Source organism: Tenebrio molitor, chromosome 6 (genome assembly GCF_963966145.1).
Source record: "Tenebrio molitor chromosome 6, icTenMoli1.1, whole genome shotgun sequence".
In the NCBI taxonomy this organism is placed as follows: Eukaryota; Metazoa; Arthropoda; class Insecta; order Coleoptera; family Tenebrionidae; genus Tenebrio; species Tenebrio molitor.
Window position 1 is genome coordinate 6,645,444 of NC_091051.1, and position 24,238 is coordinate 6,669,681.

The 24,238-nt window shown below is 35.7% G+C and overlaps 6 protein-coding genes across 6 annotated transcripts; 3 read left to right on the top strand and 3 right to left on the bottom strand.

Moving 5' to 3' along the window:
- Positions 1 to 10,801: 10,801 nt before the first annotated feature.
- Positions 10,802 to 12,147, bottom strand: LOC138133742 (uncharacterized). Its single transcript, XM_069051694.1, has one exon. It carries the CDS (start codon positions 12,015 to 12,017, stop codon positions 11,619 to 11,621), a length of 399 nt encoding a protein of 132 aa, XP_068907795.1. The 5' UTR covers positions 12,018 to 12,147; the 3' UTR covers positions 10,802 to 11,618.
- Positions 12,148 to 12,601: 454 nt separating this feature from the next.
- Positions 12,602 to 13,688, top strand: LOC138133740 (26S proteasome non-ATPase regulatory subunit 8-like). The gene is made up of 4 exons (XM_069051692.1): positions 12,602 to 12,795; positions 12,847 to 13,215; positions 13,267 to 13,452; positions 13,506 to 13,688. The coding sequence occupies exons 1-4, from the start codon at positions 12,688 to 12,690 to the stop codon at positions 13,641 to 13,643; spliced, it is 801 nt and encodes a 266-aa protein (XP_068907793.1). The 5' UTR covers positions 12,602 to 12,687; the 3' UTR covers positions 13,644 to 13,688.
- Positions 13,645 to 15,576, bottom strand: LOC138133735 (CWF19-like protein 2 homolog). The gene is made up of 2 exons (XM_069051685.1): positions 15,473 to 15,576; positions 13,645 to 15,414 (listed from the first exon to the last, which is right to left on the bottom strand). Exons 1-2 carry the CDS (start codon positions 15,473 to 15,475, stop codon positions 13,693 to 13,695), a joined length of 1,725 nt encoding a protein of 574 aa, XP_068907786.1. The 5' UTR covers positions 15,476 to 15,576; the 3' UTR covers positions 13,645 to 13,692.
- A 30-nt stretch (positions 15,577 to 15,606) lies between these two features.
- Positions 15,607 to 17,382, top strand: LOC138133737 (Golgi resident protein GCP60). The gene is made up of 5 exons (XM_069051688.1): positions 15,607 to 15,772; positions 15,826 to 16,114; positions 16,167 to 16,491; positions 16,541 to 16,787; positions 16,844 to 17,382. The coding sequence occupies exons 1-5, from the start codon at positions 15,607 to 15,609 to the stop codon at positions 17,182 to 17,184; spliced, it is 1,368 nt and encodes a 455-aa protein (XP_068907789.1). The 3' UTR covers positions 17,185 to 17,382.
- A 156-nt stretch (positions 17,383 to 17,538) lies between these two features.
- Positions 17,539 to 19,747, bottom strand: LOC138133741 (alpha- and gamma-adaptin-binding protein p34-like). The gene has a single exon (XM_069051693.1). The coding sequence runs from the start codon at positions 19,745 to 19,747 to the stop codon at positions 18,989 to 18,991; it is 759 nt and encodes a 252-aa protein (XP_068907794.1). The 3' UTR covers positions 17,539 to 18,988.
- A 276-nt stretch (positions 19,748 to 20,023) lies between these two features.
- Positions 20,024 to 23,883, top strand: nclb (no child left behind). The gene is made up of 8 exons (XM_069051689.1): positions 20,024 to 20,163; positions 20,210 to 20,268; positions 20,324 to 20,406; positions 20,457 to 20,633; positions 20,690 to 21,115; positions 21,171 to 21,338; positions 21,394 to 21,669; positions 23,729 to 23,883. Exons 1-8 carry the CDS (start codon positions 20,074 to 20,076, stop codon positions 23,803 to 23,805), a joined length of 1,356 nt encoding a protein of 451 aa, XP_068907790.1. The 5' UTR covers positions 20,024 to 20,073; the 3' UTR covers positions 23,806 to 23,883.
- The last annotated feature ends 355 nt before the right edge of the window (positions 23,884 to 24,238 follow it).

The following is a 24,238-nucleotide window of genomic DNA, read 5'->3' on the forward strand; positions in this document are numbered from 1 at the left end:
AAACGGATGAAATCTTTAAAACGGAGGGTCAATGCCACTTCTACCTGTATCGCCTTTTTATCTGTTTGGGTTTCTCGGGTTCGGTTTATACTGTCCATTTCCTTGATGCTTTTCCTTGAACTCTACGCAGTTGCGCTCGCACGCAAGAACAAATAAATTGGAAGGAAGAATGGCATCAGGTGGTGTTCCGTGATGAGTTCTGTGGGCGTAATTTGCAACAACACTGTTTGCAAAACGTCAAATTAGAGGAGAGGAGGCGTGATAAATAGGGTGTCTTGGCAATAGGTTAAACGGCAATTAGAGGAACGATTAGCCTAAATTGTTCCCCACTTAAGGGTAAAATAACCAATTAATAAAAAAATAGTTCATACGTTGCAAAAGCGCAGCGCTTTCTTTTTAAATGCAGTTGCTCAATTATTTTACTTTATCTTTGAGTAATTTGGAGCTCTTCCGCAACAAAACAGATGGTCCTTTGGTAATTTTTCAAGAGAAATGTGATTCCGCAAAACAAAGTCAATTATCTAATTGAAACCATGTTGAGGCCTACTCAGTCTTTTCTGTTCTTTTAATTATTTTTATTACCTTGTGTCGTATGGTTTGACACGTTTGATGCTCAAACGGTGGCCACCAGCAAATAAAATTTGACTTTGAATAAACCGTCATTGTTTAGATTTGTCTTTTTTTATACCATTCAATGTTAACTTATTATATAAAAAGAATACACCAAGTGCGATCCTTGTTCCAGATATGTCAGAAACATCCTGCACAAAATTTATCATTTCAGCAAAAATAAATATAATAAAAATCAAAGTCAACTGAAATAATGAACATTTATTTGCCCCTCGATTGTGCAACAAATAAAAATAGATGTGATGGTGTGTTTTGCTAACATTGAAAAAGATTTTTTCAAATTTGTTCTTTGATTGCAATCGATGAAGAACATTCTTTTCTGACCCACATATTTATTATTAGAGGCAAATGGCGCGATGCGCAGTTATAGCACATTTTAATAGGTACGCTTTGTTCCAAAATTTTATTCAAGAACATAATTCACATAAAAATAACCGAGAATTGAATTCTTTCGTCGAAGCTGCTACGTACGCTGAAAACTTTTGACGAACGTGGGAGTGATAAATGAGGTTTTAATCTTTTAATTCCATTAAACTTTCTTATTGAATTAATAAACCAACACAATATTTCGAAATTATAACGGAAAATATTTGGTTCGGGACCAGTCAATATTCAGTATCCATTAGACACCAATTTAACTTTACCTCCATCATAAGGTAATTTGCTTTCTGTTGTGCAAGATCACAGACTTTCGTCACAAACAAAATTGTGTATTTTTATAATTACTTTGCATTCTTGCAAGTACACTGAGTGAGTATCTACTTGCACACTGCAAACATGAGTGCTTCATGTTGACACATCGTAAAGGTGACAATGTGAAGGCATTGACCTCCCATTTTTTACACTTATTTCGAAAGAGGTCACCCTGATTAGGACTGCATTTGTGTATATGTATATGGGTTTGGAAGCAGTGACTAGAAAGTTCCAGAGACATTGACGTCAACTTTTCATTCATTGGTCAAAATAACTCTTGAACATTTTGGATTCTTAACCAAGAAGTATAAAATCTTGTCACATACTAGGATAAAATTTGAACAAAAATGGGGACAATACATTAAAAAAGCAAAAAATGATTTTATAGTTAAAAAAAAATGTTAAAAAAAATCACACAACATACCTAAGATACTGTAGGTGTAGATAATAAAATGTTTTTTAAAACATCAATAAATGCAAATTATAGTTTATTGATTTTACGGCTGCCGTGAAATTGTGCAAAGTAAAAAAGTGAAAACGAAATGAATAATGGGGAAACTAATTCAATAATAACGATTCCCTTTCTAAACATTGATTGAATATCTCGACGAATCAATGGATCTACAACCAACCAACCAACTTTTTGCTTTGGCAGCAGATTTCTTTCTGCAAGAAGTAAATAATAATAACAAACAGACCCTAATTTTTATCAAATTGTTTTCTTTTTTGCTCTTTATCGAGAACTATGTACCTATTTCCCCAAAAAAATTATTTTATCAGCAACATGATTGTTTCACTACACCCACACTTATCACGTGTATGTGTACGTCGTCATCACGGTTTTAATCCCACCTGTTTTTAATTAACAGAAGCGTCAGTTGTTGCCAAATGAAATCGATTTCAAATTGTCCTAGTGAAAAAAATTTGCAGATTAACTGGGAATTTGTCCAACGTCCCAAGTCCACGTACGTTCATTCAATTAGGGTTGATCTTTCCAATTATTTACAAAATTGATCAATAATTCAACATTACCTACCACTCTGTTTGGTACATTACAACCCTCAAAGAACACTTTCTTCAACCACAAGTAACCCTTATCTCCGAATCATAAAGGTCCAATGGAAGATGAGGGTCGCTTCAATTTTAAGCGCAAGGAGACTAAAAGGGGTGTACAGAGACAAGATTTACATACAACCCCTTGGTCATAGGGGTTGGTCTGGAGGGTAAACAATACAGAATGCAATGTAAAATGAAGGAAGCTTTAATACATATTATATTTGTAACAGCAGGACACACCCCCTGAGCTAAAACTGTCGCTTGAATACATCAATCGTGACTCAAATTTCTTAAATTATGACAGAAATTGACAAATCGCAGTGGCAACTGTCAACGGTCGTGTGGACGTTTTGTACTGAGTGTTGTACATGTACTGACACTCAAGTATTAAATAACAAACACTAGTTACTTGTTCTAATTGTTAATTCTTGTATTTTACTTTAAAAGTGTTTAAAATTAAAACATAACCTCAATTTGTTTTGTTATTAAGTGTGACACGGTCAGTACACTCCAGAGATAAAATTTTATAAGTCAAGACAAACATTTATTCGAAATGTCATTTTGACGTTTTAGGAGTTTTTTTGAATTTATTATAAACATGTACTCTCTTCTGCTGAATTGACCGAACACATCATCAAATATGGGAAGCTTGTTGTACGTCACGTAGAAATATCGCCCACTGGGGCGATTTTATTGAATTCTATTTTGAATCGATTTGAAGAAACATTTCGCTTCCGAAAATTTCCAAAATGTTTGGAAAAAGTCCCGTTGTAAACTAAACAAAGCGCGCTTTTATTGACACAATATATTTGGCCATAATTTTTGCAAAGCTCCATGCACATTATCTGTTAGTGTAATAAAATGTGGCGTATTTACAACGCCACTATTTACAGTAGTCGCAACGGAACCTCCCGCCCAAGTTCTAGAATGTTCCTTCATTATCTCTCCGTAAACCCCAAACTCGTGATCGATTAGTATGGTCGGTTAGCGACACCAACCACAATTTTTTGTCTTAGGGGTGTGCGTGTCTATAACGTCATCCCCAAACAGTTAGCAACCCCTGCACGAATTTAGTTTTGACGCACTTGCAAGACCTGCGATTCCCACCAGAAGCTTTACCACATGAGATCAACAAACGGTGGCAAACACAATTATTATTTGATTAGGATGTAACCAGATCCCATCAAAACTGTTTACGGCAAATGTTTATCGCCAATCCTGAATACCCCTTGCATAACAGCGTGATAAAAGATAACGGGATGATAACCAGCTCGAGGTTAAAATATCCGCGAGCCCCAATTTTTCTTATTTTGATCTGATGCGAAACCCGTCAAGTGATCACGTTTATTAATTTAAAACGTTGGCGTCGTTATGCGCTCATCTGGCGCCAGAAACCTAAATGTTAACTATTTTAGATTACACAAACATTTGAAAAAAACTCATTGTCTCGTCCTACACAGATTTGCGTACTTAAGCTCGAGGAAATATCGGATGGCGCTTCACAATCGACGACTCTTATCTGTATCGTTTCCACATCGACGATCATTGATCTGAATTAGTGACTGAATCTCAGTGAAATGGAATTTTTCGTTTCTCTTTCTTGGATTGCAATTGTTCACATATCCTTTGTTATATGACACCTGACTGAAATCACGCTAATCTAACGATCGGTCGATGTATAGGTAGCGGCGCATTAATAAATTATGTATAGTGCATTAATAAATGTAGTGCCGGATATCACGTGCTGTGTTTGGTCTCACCACGCCTCCAGACTTAAATAGATGTATACAATTGGTCATTCAATTAAACAAAACACTATTTTTAAACTGGCTCACGCTTCAACTAATTGATTGTGTGCAGGAAGTAGATTCAAATATTTGTCTATAATAGTTTGCCCAGAAGATTACGTTGACCAATCTGTGTCGTGTTAAGTTTGGGTGACAAATTTGGCGCACACTAATCAATGTCAATTGATTGCGTACCATTTAACCCAAAAAATCCATTGTATTCGTAACTGGTAGGACACCGCTGTCACCATTGACGTAGTACGAAAGACGTAACAATTATTATAAAACCACAAATCATACAGATAAGGCGTTCATTAAAAATTAATTTGTTTGTTTATTGTTGCTGTTATCATTTTATTGATTGCAGCGTTCTCTGTCTACACAATATCGTCAAGTCAGCGTGGTACTCAGGTGGAATTACACAAGTTTGCCTCACATGGTTAAACATTTTTGGCAGGTTTATGTTTTTGTTGTTGCGGACAAAACAAACAAAATATTTTGCAGAAATACGAAAGTACAAAACTGTTGTTGGTGATATTTTTTATTGTAACAGAACACAAGAATTTAATGAATTTTAAATGAAAATATGTAAGTGGGTGGGTTGTAACGGTTACGAAACAAAAATTCATTTGTAATTTTTTTATTATTAATAAGGAGTGGGTCGGACATACTTTGGCGATTCAAGGCTACAAAAATCGGTGTGCCAAATGTTCGGAATGTAAACATTAATAAACGAAGTTAATTTCAAGTAAAAATCAATCAAAAACTTGTTATGTAACAGGTGTTGTCTTGAAGAGTCGCTTCCAATAGATAACATAAAAGCGCTTAATATTAGTTAGACGGATTCTTACTTTTTACGATCCGAAAATAACATCCACTTTTACTTTTCTTTTCAGTTGTAAACTTTCTTTTTGAATTGGCTTCACTAGCACCAGTTGTTTAAGCGAAATGAGTTTTATTTTTGTAATACAATTAAATTTGATTGAAGTTAAAAAATAAAAACAATTTTTTAGGAAGGAAGAAAGTATGAACTTGACTGAGTTCTATTTCTCTAAATTTTGCAGAAATAATTAGAAAGGAATTTTGTATAAAGTTTAAATTAAAAGTATCTCCTTGAAATTGGTGCAAATGAAAATTTTCCATAATGTAATAAATGCTAGATCATAATGTGTGATTATCAGATCTTAATGTCAGTCAAATGGCGCCTTTTTATTATGCTATTTAATTTCTTTATTAGGGTTAGTGTTTCTTTATTGGTCAATCAGTTCAGGTCAGAAATGGTGCAGTAAATGGAAAATAACCATTAATAATGACCGAAATGTTGAGATCATAATTAAAATGTTAAAAACATTGTAAATTGCATCAACTACGCAATACTCACACCGAATATCGCTCGTGTAAAGCATCTATGTGAAAAAAATATAAAAGTCCCTCTCTAGGCTAATTTAAAGGACTTAAATCCAGTTTGGAATTGTTGACTGCACCATTTCAAGAAATTACTTTGTCTCCATTTTTCCTGAAAAACTTGGCAACGTTGCATATGAATGCACATACCTACGAAATATTTCAACGTGAATGAATTAAAATTAAAATGTAACATGTATTCAAAAAATGTATGTCAAGTAGTCTGGTGTTTGCTTTTGTTTCCGTACGGCGTAGTTTCTTCAGCGGTCGAAAAGAAGCGTAGAACGAAAGAGTAGAAGTAGAGAAACAAAAATAATATAAAATGAACTGAAAGGTTTAATTTGTTATTTATCACAACAAATAAAGATGCGATCAAAATGAGGTTATGTGTGTGAAGGATCAACCAAAAAGAGGACGTTGTATGTCTGGAAAAGGAAGAGAAAACCACGCCCCGCTTGACCACAAATTTATTCAACACTCGTTATCATAAAGTGTCAGAATCTCAAAATGGTAGTCAAAAAAAACTTGCTGTCGACTTCGTTTTACAAATATGTAGCTTGTTTTGTAGAGGAGAAAATATTATTCATTATTGTTGATACCTTCGAGAATAAACTAGATGATGTTGTCACATTATCCTAATATTCCTTTGCCTTCATTTAACAACGTACAATGGAGACACTCTGTATGTCTCAAAAAATTCGATCGGTCTCGATTTCCAAAAAAATTGTTTTCCTCCGTGCTCTTTATAAATTCCAACAGTTCCAAAGCGTTATAAAGGAAGTTTATGCGTTGACGCAGCACCCCATTTCAGTATAAATTTCCGTTTGCAACTGAGTAATCGTGGAAAATTTATTGATTACGAATTTGTGTAACGAAACAATTCCTTATCGATGTGCGCACTTTGATATTACACCATGCATCATCACTTGATTAACTCCTACATTCTTCATATCTGCGCCAAAATCTAGGCTCCTATCACGTGAAATTTGAAACACCTTGCCATCGCATCGATTCCAGTTATTGTCAGATCTTATCACTGGAATTGTAAAAATCTAGTCGCATCGGTAGATAACATTGTTGCGGCAGTACGAATTTATGCAAATCTGAATCTATCGATCCTTCTTACGGTCTTCTGCGGCGTACTAGCATTCCATGCCGAGACGCACGTAGGCACGCCTGGCGTAAGGACGCCGGACTGTTATTTTCCAGGACCTGCACTCTGTGACGTCACTAAAGTGAATCTGAAAAGTGATCCTCGTCTTTGTTCCACGCACTGCAATTATCCGGGGGATGAAAACACGATTCAGTTTCACTGACCTAATTTCGACTGACCCATTTTGGATTATTTATTCGAACTGGCGTACGCATCACATATTTATCGTCCAACGCGACTTACCGCTAAAAAAATATTTAAATAACAAATGAATATTCAAATATTTGGACAAACAACGCAACAAAAACAGCGTTGCACAGGTTTAAAAAGCAAATGGTTTTCTTTTCCAGAATTAATTTTGCAGTTATTTTATTGTTAGATACGGTTGACGTCAAGGTCGTTTTTTTTTTAACTGACAATGCATACATAACTTCCTATAACGTTTTTCAATGAAAAAAATTAATTGACATTCACCCACAACGCTGCCGATATTTATACCTCTCAACTGTTGATAAAGCACTGAATGACAAACATTTCTAAACACTCCAGTTCTCTGGGTATAAACTTGGATAAACACTGCCAAAGCTCACATTTGAGATAGTACAAGTGAAAATATTGCAAAAACTGTCGTAATTTAAATTTATTTATTTACACGGGTTGTATTTGTGAATGTTAAAATTTACGATTCAACCAATTAAAAGTCAATAAAATTTAAAATGTCAGAATGTTAGTTTTGGCAAACACAAAGATTATGTTAGACAATAACAATATTAAATTAAAACAGTTCAACAATCAAGTTAGGTAAGTGGAGATAAAAGAACATCAGCAAAGTGCGAAAAAAATTCCGTCTCTTCTTTTTGAAAGTTTGGCAACGAAATTTTTGGAAAAACTTTACAAAACCTCTAATTATGTTCTGAGAAGACATTATTAAGTAAATCTGACAACTAAGATTATTTGGCCTAGAGATATTAGTGATTTGTTTTTGTTGACTGTCTTAATCTCACTCATCTTTTCATTAGCAATTACTTTTCACCCTTATCAACAAAATTGTTTGTTTGTTGACCAAAGCTCGTCTCTGCTGTGTGGGTAGAAATTTTGTTTGCCATACATTTTCTGCAATTCACATTTTTTCCTTTAATAGGCATCCCGCTAAGAAAATTATATTTATTACAATGATTATCTCATCACAAACCAAATCAATTTGTCGTCGAGTAAGATATTTTTCTGAATTAAAAATCTCTTGGAAAAGTAAGCTTCAGCAAGAGTGTTCGTAGTTCCATTGGTGTAATCTTCTTTCAAAGGTGGACCACAACATTTTGAAGGCTTTACGACAGGAAAGGTACACTGTTTATGGCGCTTCTATTGTAGTGGCGATGTTAGCGTTCATTACAGTTTTCCACAAAGGAAAATTTTGGTTGGATAATCATAATGGTGAATGAAGAAGTGAATACTTGTCCAGTTCAAAAACTGTATTGTCGAGACTGACCGCACACAATTAAATTTATAAAAAATATACATACTGTACGTAAAAATAATGTAAATAAATAATAAAGAAAAGCTTGTATTTTTCAACTCCACGTATACACATAAATGTTACAGTTTATGGCCTCATTTCTAGTTAAGATCATAAACTAAATCAACAGACTGTAGTCAATTAATTAAAAAAATATTCGACAGTATAAGGGAGTAACACCAACAATAAATTTAGATTCTGAAAGGTAAAGTACACTTTATTAGTTTACTTTATATGTTTAGTTAACGTTTTCCAGCGTTCTATAAATTACAATGGAGAGTTCAGTTCAATTAAAATTTATTGCTCATATTTTTGCTCACGATTATTTTATTTTAATCTTTACTTAATTTTACGTTGAATTGGATCAGTTCTGCAAATCATCAAGGTGCTTTGTACTTGATACACTTTATCATCTTGGCAATTTTGCATTATTTCACGAAAGATGATGACATATTTTCGCGATTTCCAATAAATGCTCTCTAATTTAATAACCACTAAGACGTTGCTAATGACGGTTTTCTTCTTCTGCAATCTAATCAACTGGTATTTCACAGAACTCCAGGGGAAAAGTACCAGCAAGGTTGATGTATTTGGCGAATATATAATGAATGGAATATTTTTACAAAGAACGTTGCCAGGTACCTACGCGTGATTGTCGGTGATTATATCAGTGGCTGACTAACTAATCTTTGTCAGATTGAGCTGGATGACACAGCAGAATAATCTCTGGAACGGAGTCAATCTCTGGAAAAAATGAATCCCCAATTTGTAGAGTAGGTAGATTACAAAAAGTGCAATCATTGCGCATTGTTATCAGCATCAAATCTTTTATGACTAACAACAGTAAACTCATTTATTAGAAATATTTGCAGCCCACGCAAACAATAATCGTCCTAATAATACAATGGTAAAAAATTCAAGGTTGTACCTAGGTGGAACGCGATAAAAAAAACCATACATTTGAATGATAAAAGAACTGAAACTGGTGCACAATAAATGGGAAAGTAACGACATCATCGTGATTTATTTTCCGAAAGGGATGATCTTTACGGGTGGAATCGTTACGTAAGTGGTGCGCAGAAGAAGAAAATGAAAAATTGATTGAAAGTCAAAGTTATTTCCCTTGATCTTTGGGAGGTAATTGACTAGTCGAAGATTGAATCAATATTGGGCGAACTAAAAGCCTTTGCCTTTTCCCGGAGTAATTTTCCACCGCCACGCAACATCCCTAAGGTCGTGAACTTCTTGGAGATCGTCTCGGTTTCCAGCGCGTCACGACACCAATTTCCACCGTAATTGTTAACCCAGTCGACAAACAATGTCGTTACGCAATAAACGCGTTGGCCATTTTTAGACGTCTTTGGGCGCCATTGGCAAACGCGATGATTGAAGAAGTGCCAAGAGCGCGACGCCTTGGCCGCCACTTCTGTTTACCGTCTGGTTTATTAGGGGAGCGAGTATTTTTCGTACCTGTGTCATTCGAATGACATCTAAAATTTTTGGAGCGGCAGAACTCGTCGCGTCAAGGTGTCCGGAAGCCCCGGATTATTCACTCCGGAAGACGCAGTCGAAATGCATCACCATTAGCTAGGTCAGAAAGGCCGTTGAAGGTTGTCTGCTCGCGTACTCTCCCACCGAGCGTATGTGAAGGCGTGTCATATCGATCTTCCTGCGTCTTTCTCTTCGGCCCCCTTCCGGCACAATATCGCCGAAGAAAGTTTACAAAGATCGCAGATCCCGACGCCGCACTCGTAAACACCGCTTTTTATAGCTCGACCAACAAGAATTCATTACAAAATCAACTGTTTGATTTGTTCCAAGAGATCCGAAGATTTTGTCAGTTGCCACAACGAACCAGTAAATCCGAAATGAAAACGCGTCTGAAAAGAGAAAGGATTCGTTCATCCAGTGGAAATTTCCACTGCGATATCAAGCCGAGGCAGCCGACGTGGAAACATGTTTCGTCATGCTGCTGCAAGCTTTTTTGCCCGGACAGATGATCGCATTGACCACATCTGACACCTGTTCCCGAGAACCTTCTGATCGATTCAGAGGGGATTACCCTGCCTCAACGGCCTTGATGCGGAATGTTTTGAAAATGTGAAATGGAGATCAAGAACGGGAGTTTATTCAACCAGTGACGTAACACTATTTACACGGCATTCAACCGAGAAATTAACCCCATTGAAGATCGCCGTTTGTCCGCAGGGTCAACGTTCTGCACCCCGGAAGACATGACCGTACTGGTGGCGACCAGATCGGACATGCTAATTGGGACGTGCGGACTAGAATTAATTGTCAAGGTGAAGCGATGGATTCCTAAGCGTTTTTATTAGGTGGAACGATTCATCTTGCGTTGGAAATGTGCCCCTCCTTGTGGAACATGCGACACAAAAGTTATTGCTGTCTATTTATAGCGTAGGTTAGTCGACGTCGTGTATAATGTGAGCGACACTACTTATAAAGCAGCCAGTACTTTTCCATTGGGTCGATTCGCCAACGAGAGTTTGTTTAATCTGTCGAGATAACGAGCGCTGGTCAGGAAAAAGGAAATCAATCGAGAGATTGTTAACACACGGCCATAAGGCATCTTTTATTCTCCATAAACATACAAATTGGTTCCATATACTTAGCAAATTAAGTAATGAAATGTTGATACTATACAAAGTTCACAGTTTGCATAGAACACATTTGTACACCGTACGTAGAACGACACACCAAATGGTCTCAAAATGATTTATTATATCCAATTTATAATATTTTATTGTACGTGTAATTCGTTAGATATGATTGCAAAACTATTTCAACTGGAATGTTCCACTAGCAGAGTGAAGGTGGTGTTTTTAGTGTCATCCATAACAAAACTAGTTTAGGCCTCACTAAAAATCAACCCTCCGATTTTACAGTTGCTCCACTTATAAACTATGCATATACTGATATAACAAGCAATATAGGCTATTTTTCGATATATCTTATTAAAAACTCCCAAGTCCTCCCAACAGTCTTTCGATTAAACAAAAATATAATCTAATAAATAACACCTTCAAATTGAAGCAATTCGACTTAGTGGGGTGTCTAAATATTCTCTAAAGTTACACTCTACGATGCTGAATAGTTGACTCTTGCGTTGACATTTGGTCACCCCACTAGAATACAAACCGACCGAGCTAGCCTCCAAAAATTATCTTAAGTGTATAGTATGGATCTAACAATAAACTACATTTTGCTACATATCACAGGGCAATATATCAATTGCTATACCTGAACATACGTAGTCGTAGTCCGGTTAGCTTCGGTCGCAAAACGCATCACTGACTCTACATCAAAGCCTCACTCCCTAGGAGGTGGAGTCCTTATTTTGGAGGGAGTCGCATCCCTCATCTCAGGAGCTCGTCCTTTCGGTGTCGGAGTCTTTACTCCGGAGCGACTTCTTCAGCTTGTCGAGAAGTCTGTTGTGAAACTTGTTCAGACTCGATTCGGAGCCGTTCTTTGGCGGCGACGACGAGGTGCTCTTGATGGGACTCTGCAGGCTGCTCTGGGAGGTCCTGGAGCTCGCCCTGGAGTACTGTCTCGACATGTTCGCCGGGACACTGCGATGGGTCGGCGACGAGACCATGTAGTCTGATCCCGGCGAAGTCGACAAGCTTGGTCCTTCGGATTTACACTCCGACACTTTTCTAGAACGACAAGAAGTCGGGTTCGAGCACTCGGAGACTCTTCTAGAACGATTGGACTTGTAGATGTCCCAATCGTTCTTTACAACTGGCATCATGAAGGCCATGGCTGAGGTTTCGGGTTTCTTGTTTTTGAAGAACACCAAACTCACTGTAATTTTTGTGCTTGATGACAATCACTTTCTCACGTGCTTCTATAGAATGCTAGATTCAGCGTGTTTCTAACACTTTTATGTCGATTACCGGCGTGCTGTCTGGATTCTGATTGGTCGACGATCAAAAGTGGGGACACACCTTACGAATCTTCATTTAATAACGACGGAAGCGCCCCCAACAATAACAAAACAACTAATCCATCATAATATTTTGAAAAACTACAAACATTTCAAATTTACCCCCGCAAGACTAATTTATGATCCCACAGAAATCGTTCAGTCAAAAACACTCGCCGAAAAATTGCCATTTTGTAAACACATTACAGCAGCCTGTAAAGTGATTTACGCGTGATTTACGCCTTATTTTCACAAATGACTCATTACTACTTTGCAATATATTACGTTCTACGATTTTAACATCTTCCCTACATGCGATCACATGTTTTGTCTGGCACAAGTTCAAAAAAGTAAATAAGTAAAATTAAATGAGCGGTTCGTAACCGCGCCATCTATCGTCCAGTAGGCACCACAATTTTTGACAGCTGCACAATACAGTCGAGTCGAGTTGTCAAAATTTTTAAAGTAAAGTACAAGTCAGCTTTAGTTTTCGAGAATTGTGAAAATGTCGAAAATAAACGACGTTACGTCCCTTTACAAGCAACTCAAGTCAGAATGGAATTCGGCAAAACCTAATTTGACCAAAACCGAACAAGTGCTTTCGGACTTGAAGGTGAGGTGTAATTTTGAGGTTATGGGATGATTTGTATTTTTGAAATTGTAGCTGGAATTGACGAATTTGATGTTTTTGCCGACTTCCAACGCAACAGCGACCAAGCAAGAGTTGCTGTTGGCTAGAGATGTGTTGGAAATTGGAGTGCAGTGGAGTATAGCCAGCAGCAATATTCCAGCATTTGAGAGGTATATGGCTCAATTGAAGTGTTACTATTTTGATTATAAAGACCAGCTTCCTGAATCTTCCTTCAAGTATCAATTGTTGGGGTTGAATCTGTTATTTTTGCTCTCTCAAAATCGTGTTGCTGAATTTCATACTGAATTAGAACTGTTGCCTGCTGAGAATATTCAAAATGATGTGTACATCAGACATCCACTGTCCATAGAACAGTATCTCATGGAAGGGAGTTACAATAAAGTATGTTTTTGCTTTGTTTTAAAATTATCATTAAAAACTCCCAATCTGTAGATATTTTTGGCCAAAGGTAATGTGCCTGCAAAGAATTACAATTTTTTCATGGATATCCTGCTTGACACAATTCGAGGAGAAATTGCTGTTTGTGTAGAAAAGGCTTATGAAAAAATTTCTCTCAAAGATGCTGCCAGAATGTTATATCTGCCAAATGAAGAAGCTGCAAAGGCATTTGGAGCAAAAGTGAGTTTTTATCAGCTAAATAAAATTTAACATTGTAATTTGGAATGTTTTAGAACAAAAAATGGAAGCTGGGTCGTGACAACTTTTTCCACTTTGCACCAGAAGTAAAGAAAATTACTGAACCTATTCCATCAAGTGAATTAGCAGAACAAGCCATTGAGTATGCTAAAGAATTGGAAATGATAGTTTAAATTATTGTCTTAAATATTTTTTATTAAAACTTAGATTTTAAGTAACATATTATCTTTTTGTATGATCAAAAGAATTCCATTGCTGAGAAAATTCCAAGGTCCTCTTGCTTTGTTCATCAAATGCTTGTGTCTTTGGTTTTCTCCACTTGCTGTGATGCAAGTCTAACATTCCACCAATTATTTCTTGGGCAAAGTTTATTGGAAAACTTTTTTCATCTTCAATAACATGAGCAAAACCCTCTTCCATTCCAAAGGAGACAAAAAAATATGACAGACCTTTTGGAATGGCTTTCCTTACATCTTTACCTTTTAGGGAGACCAATTTTTTATTCTGTGCCCATTCCATTTCACATTCATCAATGGCCTTTTTAAAGTAGATAGGAGCCATATCACCCTCCTCCTTATCTACTGGTACACACTCTATGTACATGTGGGGGTACCTCTCTAAATTTTTGGCTGTCTCAAAAAATACAACATCTTCATTATTTGAATTGTACATTCTTGTAAGACTTCTTCTAAAATCCATAATCTCACTCCACTCATTTTCATCTAATAATGTTGAACATGTAACATGTCTGATTGGTGTAATTAAACAATGGCCTCTTGTTAATGGTTCATGTGCTGGTAAACTTAGAAAAACAGTCTCCCCTAAAGAAACCATGAGATGTTTTGGCATCACATCTGACTGCAGACACAATTTACAGGAATCAATGCTTTGAGCTACTTTCCTGTGTTCATTAATTGCTCTGTCTCTATTTCTGCTATCTGTTTTATGTTCTGATTCTTTCTTTCTTATGTTGTCTGCAAAAACTTCATCTAAGTCATCATTTTTACGTACTTTGCTTGCCATCTTTATGAATTCACTATTCTGATCTTGGACTGTGTTGAATTTCTCATTTTCAAACATTTGCTGAAGTGAGTGTTTGTCATCATCAGCAAAATATCTAATTCTTTGGCCATCATGATGTGTTTCTACCTTCCTCTTCTTTTTCTGGCTTCCTGAAAATTCACCATAATCTGATTGAAGCCTGACTGGCCTGGAATGACCTTGAGAATCAGTCTGTGTTAAAATGACTTCTTCAGTTTTTGATGCATGTGGTGTTTTTTCACGATAATTTCTGGCAGCTTCAAGCTTATCCTTCAGCTCTTTTACCAATTCTGTTTTCCCCATTATTTCAGCTTTTACAAGTCTTGAAGCTAGAACATTCAATTCTTTATCTGATAAAGTTTCAGTTTCTACTGGAGCATCTTGTATTTCCTTTACTGATTCTTTGCTCTCTGATTTTTGCCTAGGAGATTTATCATTTGTCTTTTTCCAGTTTGAAGTTGGTTTTGGTCTATTACTGGACTTGTATTTTTTATACTCATTACCATCATCTGATGGTTTTTTAAATTTTGGTAAACCATCTCCTCCATCCTTCCAATATGGGTTTAATTCTCTTTCATGTAGCCTTGGATTGTACTGACCTTTTTCTCTTTCCAATCTTTGAGTTTCTTCTCTATTTCTTCTCTTCTCAACATTAGATTCTGTCAGAAATGATGTGGGCAGACTCATCCATTCACCTCTTTCTGCAGAACTTGCCTCCACTGTTTTCACAGACTCTCTTTGTTTTTCTTGATGCTGAATTTCTTCACCGGAAGACGAATGTTCTTCTTTTTCAACCCATTCTTCTGAAGACGAACTAGAACTTGATTTGCGCGATCGATGCTTCTTCTTTTCTTTGTGCTTCTTTTCACGTTTATGCTTTTTTGATTTTTCTTTATGTTTACCCTTGAAATACGCAACATACATCATTTATTCTCTTAACATCTTATATACCAATATTTACCATTTGAAAAAATGTTTTTAAAATCGTCGTGCGACTAAAATTATAGGTTAACTTTTGTTGTCTACTTTTAGTTTGACATTCAGGACGGTAACATAATGAACGAAATTCCCTAAATTTAACAAATCAAAAGGAACATGGCTACGGAAGGTGACAGCTCACAACTTTCGGAAAACTTTTCAAAATTGGATATAAAGACAGCAAAACGGAAAAGTTCCCCGGTAATTAATGCGGCAAATGAAACCCTCGAATACGGCCTACCATTAAAAGAAGTGTACAAGCTCGCCTTCAGTTTTTACAAAGGTAAATAAAACAGCGTGAAGGTTAACACGTCCTTTTAATTTGAATTATTCCAGAAAAGGAAGGCAAGGCTGTCCATTTTAGCTATGAAGATAAATTACAACTCGTCGCTTTTTCACAACAAGTGCTTCACGGTCCCTTATCCGACGCTATTAATAAATTACCGCCTTTAGGAACTTTAGATGTTGTAGGAAAAGATAGAAGGTTAGCATGGCAAAAATTAGGTATATTATCTCCTGACCAAGCAAGAGCAGGATTTGTTGAATTACTTAGCCGCCGCTGTCCCTTATTTTCTGCATATATCGAAGCACACAGAAGAGAAAAGAAGGAGCAAGAAAGAAAAGCGTATGTACTTTGCTTATCTTAACACTTAATCATTATAGGCTAAGAATTTTAGGAAGGAAGAGGAAAAACGTAGATTAATTGAGGAGGAGGAGAAGTTGAAGAAAGAAGAGGAAGCAAAATTGATTCAAGAACAGTTAACTAAAGAAGAATCTATTAGAAGACAAATCCAACAAGCCTTAAATGAGCAAACTTTTGATCAGTTTAGGAAATATGCTGAGCAACAGTTTCCAGGTGATCCAGAAAAACAAGGTGCTTTAATAAGACAACTACAAGACCAACATTATATCCAATATATGCAACAGTTACAAGCTGCACAAAGAGGGGAGCAAATTAACAACAAACAGGAATGTGATAATGAGAAGACTGATTCAGAATGGGTAATCAATTGAACATGCAAGCTTCCTATTTTTATGTTGTAATTTGTAGCAAAATGAGTCAAATGAAGAAGTGAGCAATTTGAATGACTCAAATCAAGAATCTTCCGAAAATGGTTTGATCCCTGCCAGCATGTGGACAAGATCTGACATCCAGGTTTTTAAACAAGCTGTTGCACAAGCAGAAGGTGATGGAGTTGTGAGAGTGGGACATGGAGAAACTGTAACTGTTAGGGTACCAACACATCCAGAAGGGTCCAGACTCTTTTGGGAGTTTGCCACAGACCATTATGACATTGGTAATTTCAATTTAACAAAAACTTATTTTAATAAACTATTACTTGGCAACTTGCAGGTTTTGGAGTATATTTTGAGTATGGTACCCCAACAAGTGACCAAGTATCAGTACATGTGTCAGAAAGTGATGATGAAGATTTGGAAGATGGAGATGAAGACACATATGATGATGAAACTATTCAAACAGGAGATTTGGAGGCCGGTTCCGTGGCCGTTAATGGAGTTTCAAAACCGCTTCTCACAGAAATTGTGCCAGTTTATAGAAGAGACTGTCAAAGTGAGGTCTATGCTGGATCTCACGAGTATCCAGGGCAAGGAGTATACCTACTTAAATTCGATAATTCATATTCATTATGGAGGTCCAAAACTCTCTATTACAGAGTGTATTACACACACTAACTTATTTTCCTATTATTGTTTGTTATAGTTTTAAAAAGCTTGTATTGAAGTTTCAGTTTTGTTAAGACTAGAAATCCTATGAAGATGCTTCAGACATTTCTTAAGGCTTTTATCACCTATCCAGATTTGGCTAAGTTTTTTCATTTAAAATATTTATAAAAGGACAAGTATTTGAGTTAACATATTTTATAAAAATGATTGAGGAAAACATTCTTCTAGTCCTATTCTAACTGACTTGCAAAAATATTTAGACAAATTGTAAGATAAAAAGTCTGTGGTACCTACTGAAATAAGAGTAAATACGATATTTGTGCAATTTTTATGTTTATGTAGAATTCAATAAAAAATATTGCATAAAAAACTGGTTTCTTTATTTCAAAAATGAATATGAATCAACTGGTAAGGCACATGAATATTAAAATCACTTAATACATACAACAGGGTGCAAGTTAAAGCTCAGGCGTCCCTTGAGCGAATTCTTGAGAAAATCTTGGCAAGCTCCTCAGTTTCTTGGCAATGGCACTCCCCAGCTCGACTGAATTCTTTGTGGGGCTCAAAATGAGCCGTCTTCGCAGCTTCGGGTTCAAACTAGGCCGTTTCGGCAAAGTTTCCGCCGAATTTTTCTCCTTTGACAATTTTCGCACGGGGGTTCTGTCCTGGTCAACGGGTGACCAGATGATGGGTTTCCTCCTGGGTCCTCTCTGGATGATGACCATTTCGTCGGCGCTTACATTTTTGTTCGGCGTTTCGTGGCTCGACTCGTTCAGGGTGATTTCCGTTAGGGCCAGCCGGGCCGAACGCCTCGGCTCACCCCTTTCCTCCTCTTCCGCCATTACAAGGGTGCGGAACGGTCGGTCCGTCGCAAAAAGACGTTATTTTTCCGCCGAAATTAACGGAGACATCTTTTGGACGCCTCGACGCCGGTTTCCGACTCGCTCCAGCAACTTTCCACACCACTTTCAATCGAAAAAGAGCGAAATTAACCTATCACGGAAGGTCCGCTGCTCGCGATGGTTTCCCGGGCGCGCTAATTTTCCCTCTTCTTTTCGATACACGCGGCCCAACGGCTTTCCCCCACCACCAGGGTGCTATATAGTGGCCTCTATCAGCTGATTCAACAGGTGACTCTGTTTATTTACAACTGTCAACTGTTACACAATTCTGGCGCAAAATGGGGCACCGTCACGAGGGCAAAACCAGATCCCCGCTGGCTAAAAGTGCATAAACTCCGCAGATCTATTTCTAAAACTTCATTAGCTAAACTCGTGGCACACATTTTACATGATCAATGATCATTGACAGTTTTCTTTAGTTTTTCCCAAATATTCAAACAATGATCCACTAGAAAATATAAATGAAATATATTATTAACGTTTCCAAAAGTTTTTTTTATTATCTGGACAACGAAACATTTCGACCATTCCATTATTCATTCAATAAATTAAATTTGCCTTAACACGATTTTTAGTCCACACTGTATATTACTGCTTAGGTCCAAACGTGCTTGATCACAATACAGTTTAATTACCAATAATAAATAACAAAAACAACACAGATTTACCTTTATTAATGATTTCTTTGTGACAATAATTTTTATGTAAGTATTACGCAAGAAATAAATTCAGTCTGTAGCGCTTTTTTATTATATACCTAGTCATAATCGATAATAGAAGGGAATAAATCGTTAAAGTTACAATTTTGTAGTTTTTACATCATTATAACAACAAGAAATACAATAAATAATATTCTTTATAAACATATGGACTAAAATAGTATTCTATCATACAAAAGTTGTGTTACTGGCTTAAGTATCTGAAATCTCGTCGTCATCACCGCCTATGGCTTTCCAGAATGCTGTAACAACTTGTTCTGCACACTGTTTCCTTTGATTGGTGGGCAAAGACTGCAGACTTTCCTTCATCATGCTCAGTTGTGCAAATAAATCATTAAAATCATCAGATCCTTCATTCATTAGCAGTTCCTCACACATTCCTCCTATGTCTTTGCTTTGTGCCTCATTAAGGGTTTTCTTTTGATTTTTCATATCCAAGTTTGACCAAGTGTGAGTGTGTAGTGCTTCAACAACTCTCTCAACTCCCACTTTTTCTTCTATTATGTCTTGGTCACATGTTTCTTGTGAAGGGTAGAGTTCTATAAGTTCAAAACCTCGTTTGAGGCACCACTCCATAGCTGCTGACTTTGTAATTTTTGTGTCATTTGTACAATAGTTGGCAATCAGTAGTTTGATTTCTGGATCACAATCTTCCTCTAAGGCAGACCATGTTAGCAAGTCTTTTAATCCAGTTTCTTTGTTTGTATCCATGTGGATGATTAAAGCTTCCACATTTTCATTGAACTGTTGGCTTCTTTGGTAGTGTTCATTAATTCCAATGATGTCCACTTCAGCTGTATAATATTTTGTGTCTATCTTCCAAGTGTGGGAGATTTTATTTGCATCGAGTGGGTCATCTTGGATGTCTGTGCACTTTGTTATTAACTTCATTAATGATTTAGGTTTAGTGCTGCTACTACTAACAATCACCACACTCGGTTTTTCAGTCATTTTTATATGGAAATAGCACAAAAACAATTATTTATACCGTCACCCCTTCACCTCTATTTTGATTTTTCATTTGACAACTGTCAAATGTCAATAAACACAATCACAACATTAGAATTAAACGATTTTTAAATTAAAATCAACACGAAATACATCGAGAAATAATTTTAAATAATTCAACTCCTCGCGTATACGTGATAACACGTTCGTTCATTGAAAATCATCAATTGAGTGTGACGTAGTAAGGTTATGTTTTCATAACCTAGTTGTTAGTGTGACACGTGGTTTTGTCGATCTTGAAGAAACATTTGTTCAGCGATTTAATTTAAATGGAGGAGGTTGAATCCGAGAACCAAGTAAATTTCATCACCTGTGTAAAATGGGTGAAAAAAGGAGCAGCGAGAGACCAACCAGAAAAGGTAGTTTAAAAAAATTATGTCCACTTAAATCATGGAATTGTCTTAGGTTCAGTTATCAAAGGCAGAATTGGTTCAAGTCATTAAAGATACCAAGGAGAAGCTAAGGTAATGTTTATTATCATGATTTATGAAATTATTACTAGTAGCATGTTGAATTTAGAGTTACAAATGAAGAAAGTAGGCAACAGGACTCGTCAAATCAAGAAGATGAATTTAATTTTGAGAATTATGATGAAGATGATAGTAAGGTTTTAATTTACTTATCTCAGCTAGGTAGCATTTTAAAATTTTAGATGAAGGTACTGCAGCAACTTTAGGAATCAGTGCACTGGCAGATCTTCAAAATAATGCTGAAGACAATTTTTCTGAATCTGATGATTCAGATAAAGAAGATGAAATCATCAAGCCTACAGATAATTTGATTTTAGTTGGACATGTAGAAGGTGATGCAAGTTCACTGGAAGTGTACAGTAAGAAATTTTTTTTGTTGGGAAATTTGGTATTTTAAAATTTTATTATTTTGCAGTTTATAATGAAGATGAAGGAGCTCTTTATGTTCACCATGATATTCTTTTACCATCATTTCCACTATGTTTTGAATGGTTAGATTATGAACCGAATGCACCAAAGGGAAACTATTGTGCAATAGGTTCAATGTCACCAGTTATAGAAGTGTGGGATTTAGATATAATAAATTGTATTGAGGCTGCATTTAGTTTAGGAAAGGTTCCTAGTGTAAAAAACAATAGACCTCGTGTTGGCCACAGAGATGCTGTTCTCTCATTGGCCTGGAATAAGAATTTTGAACATGTTCTAGCAAGTGGTTCAGTTGATAAAAGTATACTGTTATGGGACTTGGAAAGTCAAACACCCAATACTACAATTACAGCTTTCAAAGATAAAGTACAGTGCTTGCAGTGGCATAAATTAGAAGCTCAAACACTATTAGCTGGTGTGAAAATAATTCTAACTCTAGTTAATTGTCACTAGTATATTTTTGTTTACAGGAGGAAGTGACAAAAAAGTAAAAATCTTTGACTGCCGAAAACCTGAAGCCCATCAGACATGGGAATTAAATGGAGAAGTTGAAACTCTAGTTTGGAACCCCTTTCAACCCTTCTCATTTTTTGCAGGATCAAGTACAGGAACTCTTCAATGTTTTGATTGTAGAAAAGGTGAGAGTGCTTAAATGTTGCACACTGTATAAAATAAAAGCAATTTAAAATTTAGGTGAAGTATGGGCAGTAGATGCCCATGAGAAAGAAGTAACTGGATTGGCGGTGAGTTCTCAGTGTCCTGGTTTGTTGGTGACAGCATCTCCAGATGGGACTATGAAAATTTGGGATTTCAATGAGAGTGAAGCAGTTTTTGTACATGAACAGAATTTCAATTTGGGTACAATACAGTGTCTGGATTTGTCACCAGATTCACCATTTGTTATGGCAGCTGGGGGTGATAACAAAGCAAAAAATTTTGTGGTACATGATTTGAGGAATATAGATGTAGGTAAGTGTCAATTTGGTAAAAATCTAAAAAAGTAAATTTTATTTATGTGTATTGTGTTATGGGCAATTGACTTTATTTATTAAGTTATTTAAAACATTAAAGCATCAAGAAAAGTAAGCAAAAAAAAGTGTAATTATCAGTGTTCGGACGAAATATGTAGTACCGGACACTGGTAATTATAAACGATGGTTTTTAAATTTGGCGTTGAAGAGTCGATTGTGAATGAACCATTCGTCTGAAAAACACTGATTTTTCAAACTACAGATTAAAAACATAAACAACGCAAAAAGTGAGGTTAGATTTAAACAGCTGATGAACCACTCGTCTTAAAAAAAGACTAATTTTTCAAAATCCATATTAAAAACACGCAAAAAGTGACTCTTCAAAGCCCATCTCGACGACAAATTTGAAAAAACACCCGTTATATATGGTTAAAAATTAGAAAAACGTACTTATGAAATGACACTGCAAATCACATATTTTTCTTTGGGTTTTTTTTTTTTTTTTTTAAATTATTTCTAATATTAGGTAATATCTCGTACAATTATCACATAATAAAACGTAAACATTAAATTTAATATGAATGTTGATTCAAAATCTCTTCAAACTCTGAAGAGATTTTATTAAAGAGGCTTCAGTTCTTTTGGTGGCCACGACGTTAATTTTTTGTTCACGCTTTAGGATTTTAACATGATGACGATATAATTCTGTTTTTTTTTTTCAATCAAAATTCACATCCCGACAGTTGGATGTGTTTACAAATAAGAGCACGTGCTTTAGTAATCGGTCCTTCGTAAATGTCTACTGAAATATAATTAATTTTGCAACTCCCCAGATTAGTGTTTAATTTTGGTAGAAGTGATTGTTACCTTGATCTATATTCGATGAGACACTACAATTTATCAGTGTTATTTTTGCAAACGGATTAGTAATCTGTAGCAACAGTTCCAAAAATAGGATAAACAAATCTGGGATAATTCGATTGCTTAAACAGTTAACCAAACAATTTACTTTAGCAAAATCAAGACGTGCGAATAATATCTGCGAACACGTCGAATACTAATAGGAATTTAAAAAAATATCTCGAAAGTAAGAGAGATTGTAGAAAAAAACAGTAGGTGAGGTCAGAAATTAATAGTTGTATCTACAAAATAACTAGATTTAAAATCGAAACGTTCATTATTAAATTAACGTGGTACATTTAACTTTGTTAATTAACTTATAAGTGACGTTCAGGTTAATTATTTTCTTTTAGTTAAATTCAGATTTTTTTTTAACGTCTAGACCTTAACAACATCTCAAACCCAATTTTCAATCAAAAATAAGGATGCAATTGTTAAATTTTCATTTTGAGTTAAAATTATAAACATTGCGACTATAATGCACACTTTATAGATTCGAAAGGCTAAAATTATTTCATTTTATGTGTTGTTCATGTGAAACACATTGACGTATACAATTTTACTGATTGTTACTGAATTCTAGTCGCATTAGTCATCATTGCATTATTGTATTGTAACAAGAACGTTCCTATGTTTCAATAATTAACATGTATAATGCCTAAATTCAGTACTACTAAATCCGTATCAAAATTTCAACGAAAGCGTCTCATTTAAATTCTTATCTCTAGAAAAGCGACATTTGAAATTTACTTTCACATCCAAAGATAAAATTTATATTCGAATATGTAGGTCAGTTTCCCGAAATAAAAAATTCTTCAATTATCAAAAAACTAGTTATAAAACCTCACATTTCGAAATAAGAAGGTGTCGAAATCGTGGCGATGTGCCAGACATAGGTCAGGTTAAACAGAATAATTATTAATAAAAGTGTACAAAGTTAAATGTGGTTTTTATGAACACCGCAACGTTTTGAAATCACCACAAACAATGATTGGTTTTGTAATTACATACTATCACGCACGCTTAATGAAACAGACAAAAAATATGCAATTGAATTTTTTTTGTTATTTTTAAGACGTAGCCGAAATTAATGAAGTAAATTGTTTTATAAATTAAACACGAGGAATCAACCATGTTTACACCAAAATATGTTTTAGTGAAACACAAATTTGGGGCACGACAGCTGGAGGAATTGGTCGCTGAAAGTAACGAAGAAAGCATGAACACCAATTAGATTTCCATCAGAATTAAAAGTTAATTAAAAGTAGATTTGTATGTTGAGAAGTATGAAATAAATGAAATTTTTAAGCCACTTTGTTTTAATTACGCCAATAAGTCATTTCCGAACCTATAAAAGCGCAACCTCGACACAGCTGTCGATAAAATTCAAGATGAACTTCGGCAAAAGACGTGAGATTTTCTTTTCCGCAAATTGACTAATGTTATGACGACTGTTTTAGGTAAAGTCGTAATGAAGCGATTGCAGTGTTGCACAAAAAACTATTTCAGCGAGACAAGTTTACACGGTTTTCGTTACATAACAGATGCAAAATCGTCCAAATTCAAGTCTTTCTTTTGGGCTCTCGTCTGCATAATCAGCACCTGTCTTTGTTTCATATTAATTCGTTCCCAGATCCGCTCTTATTATTCCAATCGAATAACGACGA

What these genes read in the sequence shown, in the direction of transcription:
- LOC138133740 (XM_069051692.1), top strand. Translation starts at nt 12,688, where the DNA reads ATGTCGAAAATAAACGACGTTACGTCCCTTTACAAGCAACTCAAGTCA. An exon ending in AAGTGCTTTCGGACTTGAAG is followed by an intron (nt 12,796 to 12,846) that starts GTGAGGTGTAAT and finishes TTGAAATTGTAG; the next exon opens with CTGGAATTGACGAATTTGAT. An exon ending in TGGAAGGGAGTTACAATAAA is followed by an intron (nt 13,216 to 13,266) that starts GTATGTTTTTGC and finishes CCCAATCTGTAG; the next exon opens with ATATTTTTGGCCAAAGGTAA.
- nclb (XM_069051689.1), top strand. Translation starts at nt 20,074, where the DNA reads ATGGAGGAGGTTGAATCCGAGAACCAAGTAAATTTCATCACCTGTGTA. An exon ending in GAATTATGATGAAGATGATA is followed by an intron (nt 20,407 to 20,456) that starts GTAAGGTTTTAA and finishes TTAAAATTTTAG; the next exon opens with ATGAAGGTACTGCAGCAACT. An exon ending in TTTGAGGAATATAGATGTAG is followed by an intron (nt 21,670 to 23,728) that starts GTAAGTGTCAAT and finishes AATATGTTTTAG; the next exon opens with TGAAACACAAATTTGGGGCA.
- LOC138133742 (XM_069051694.1), bottom strand. Translation starts at nt 12,017, where the DNA reads ATGGCCTTCATGATGCCAGTTGTAAAGAACGATTGGGACATCTACAAG.
- LOC138133737 (XM_069051688.1), top strand. Translation starts at nt 15,607, where the DNA reads ATGGCTACGGAAGGTGACAGCTCACAACTTTCGGAAAACTTTTCAAAA. An exon ending in AGAAGACTGATTCAGAATGG is followed by an intron (nt 16,492 to 16,540) that starts GTAATCAATTGA and finishes TGTAATTTGTAG; the next exon opens with CAAAATGAGTCAAATGAAGA. An exon ending in CACAGACCATTATGACATTG is followed by an intron (nt 16,788 to 16,843) that starts GTAATTTCAATT and finishes GGCAACTTGCAG; the next exon opens with GTTTTGGAGTATATTTTGAG.
- LOC138133741 (XM_069051693.1), bottom strand. Translation starts at nt 19,747, where the DNA reads ATGACTGAAAAACCGAGTGTGGTGATTGTTAGTAGTAGCAGCACTAAA.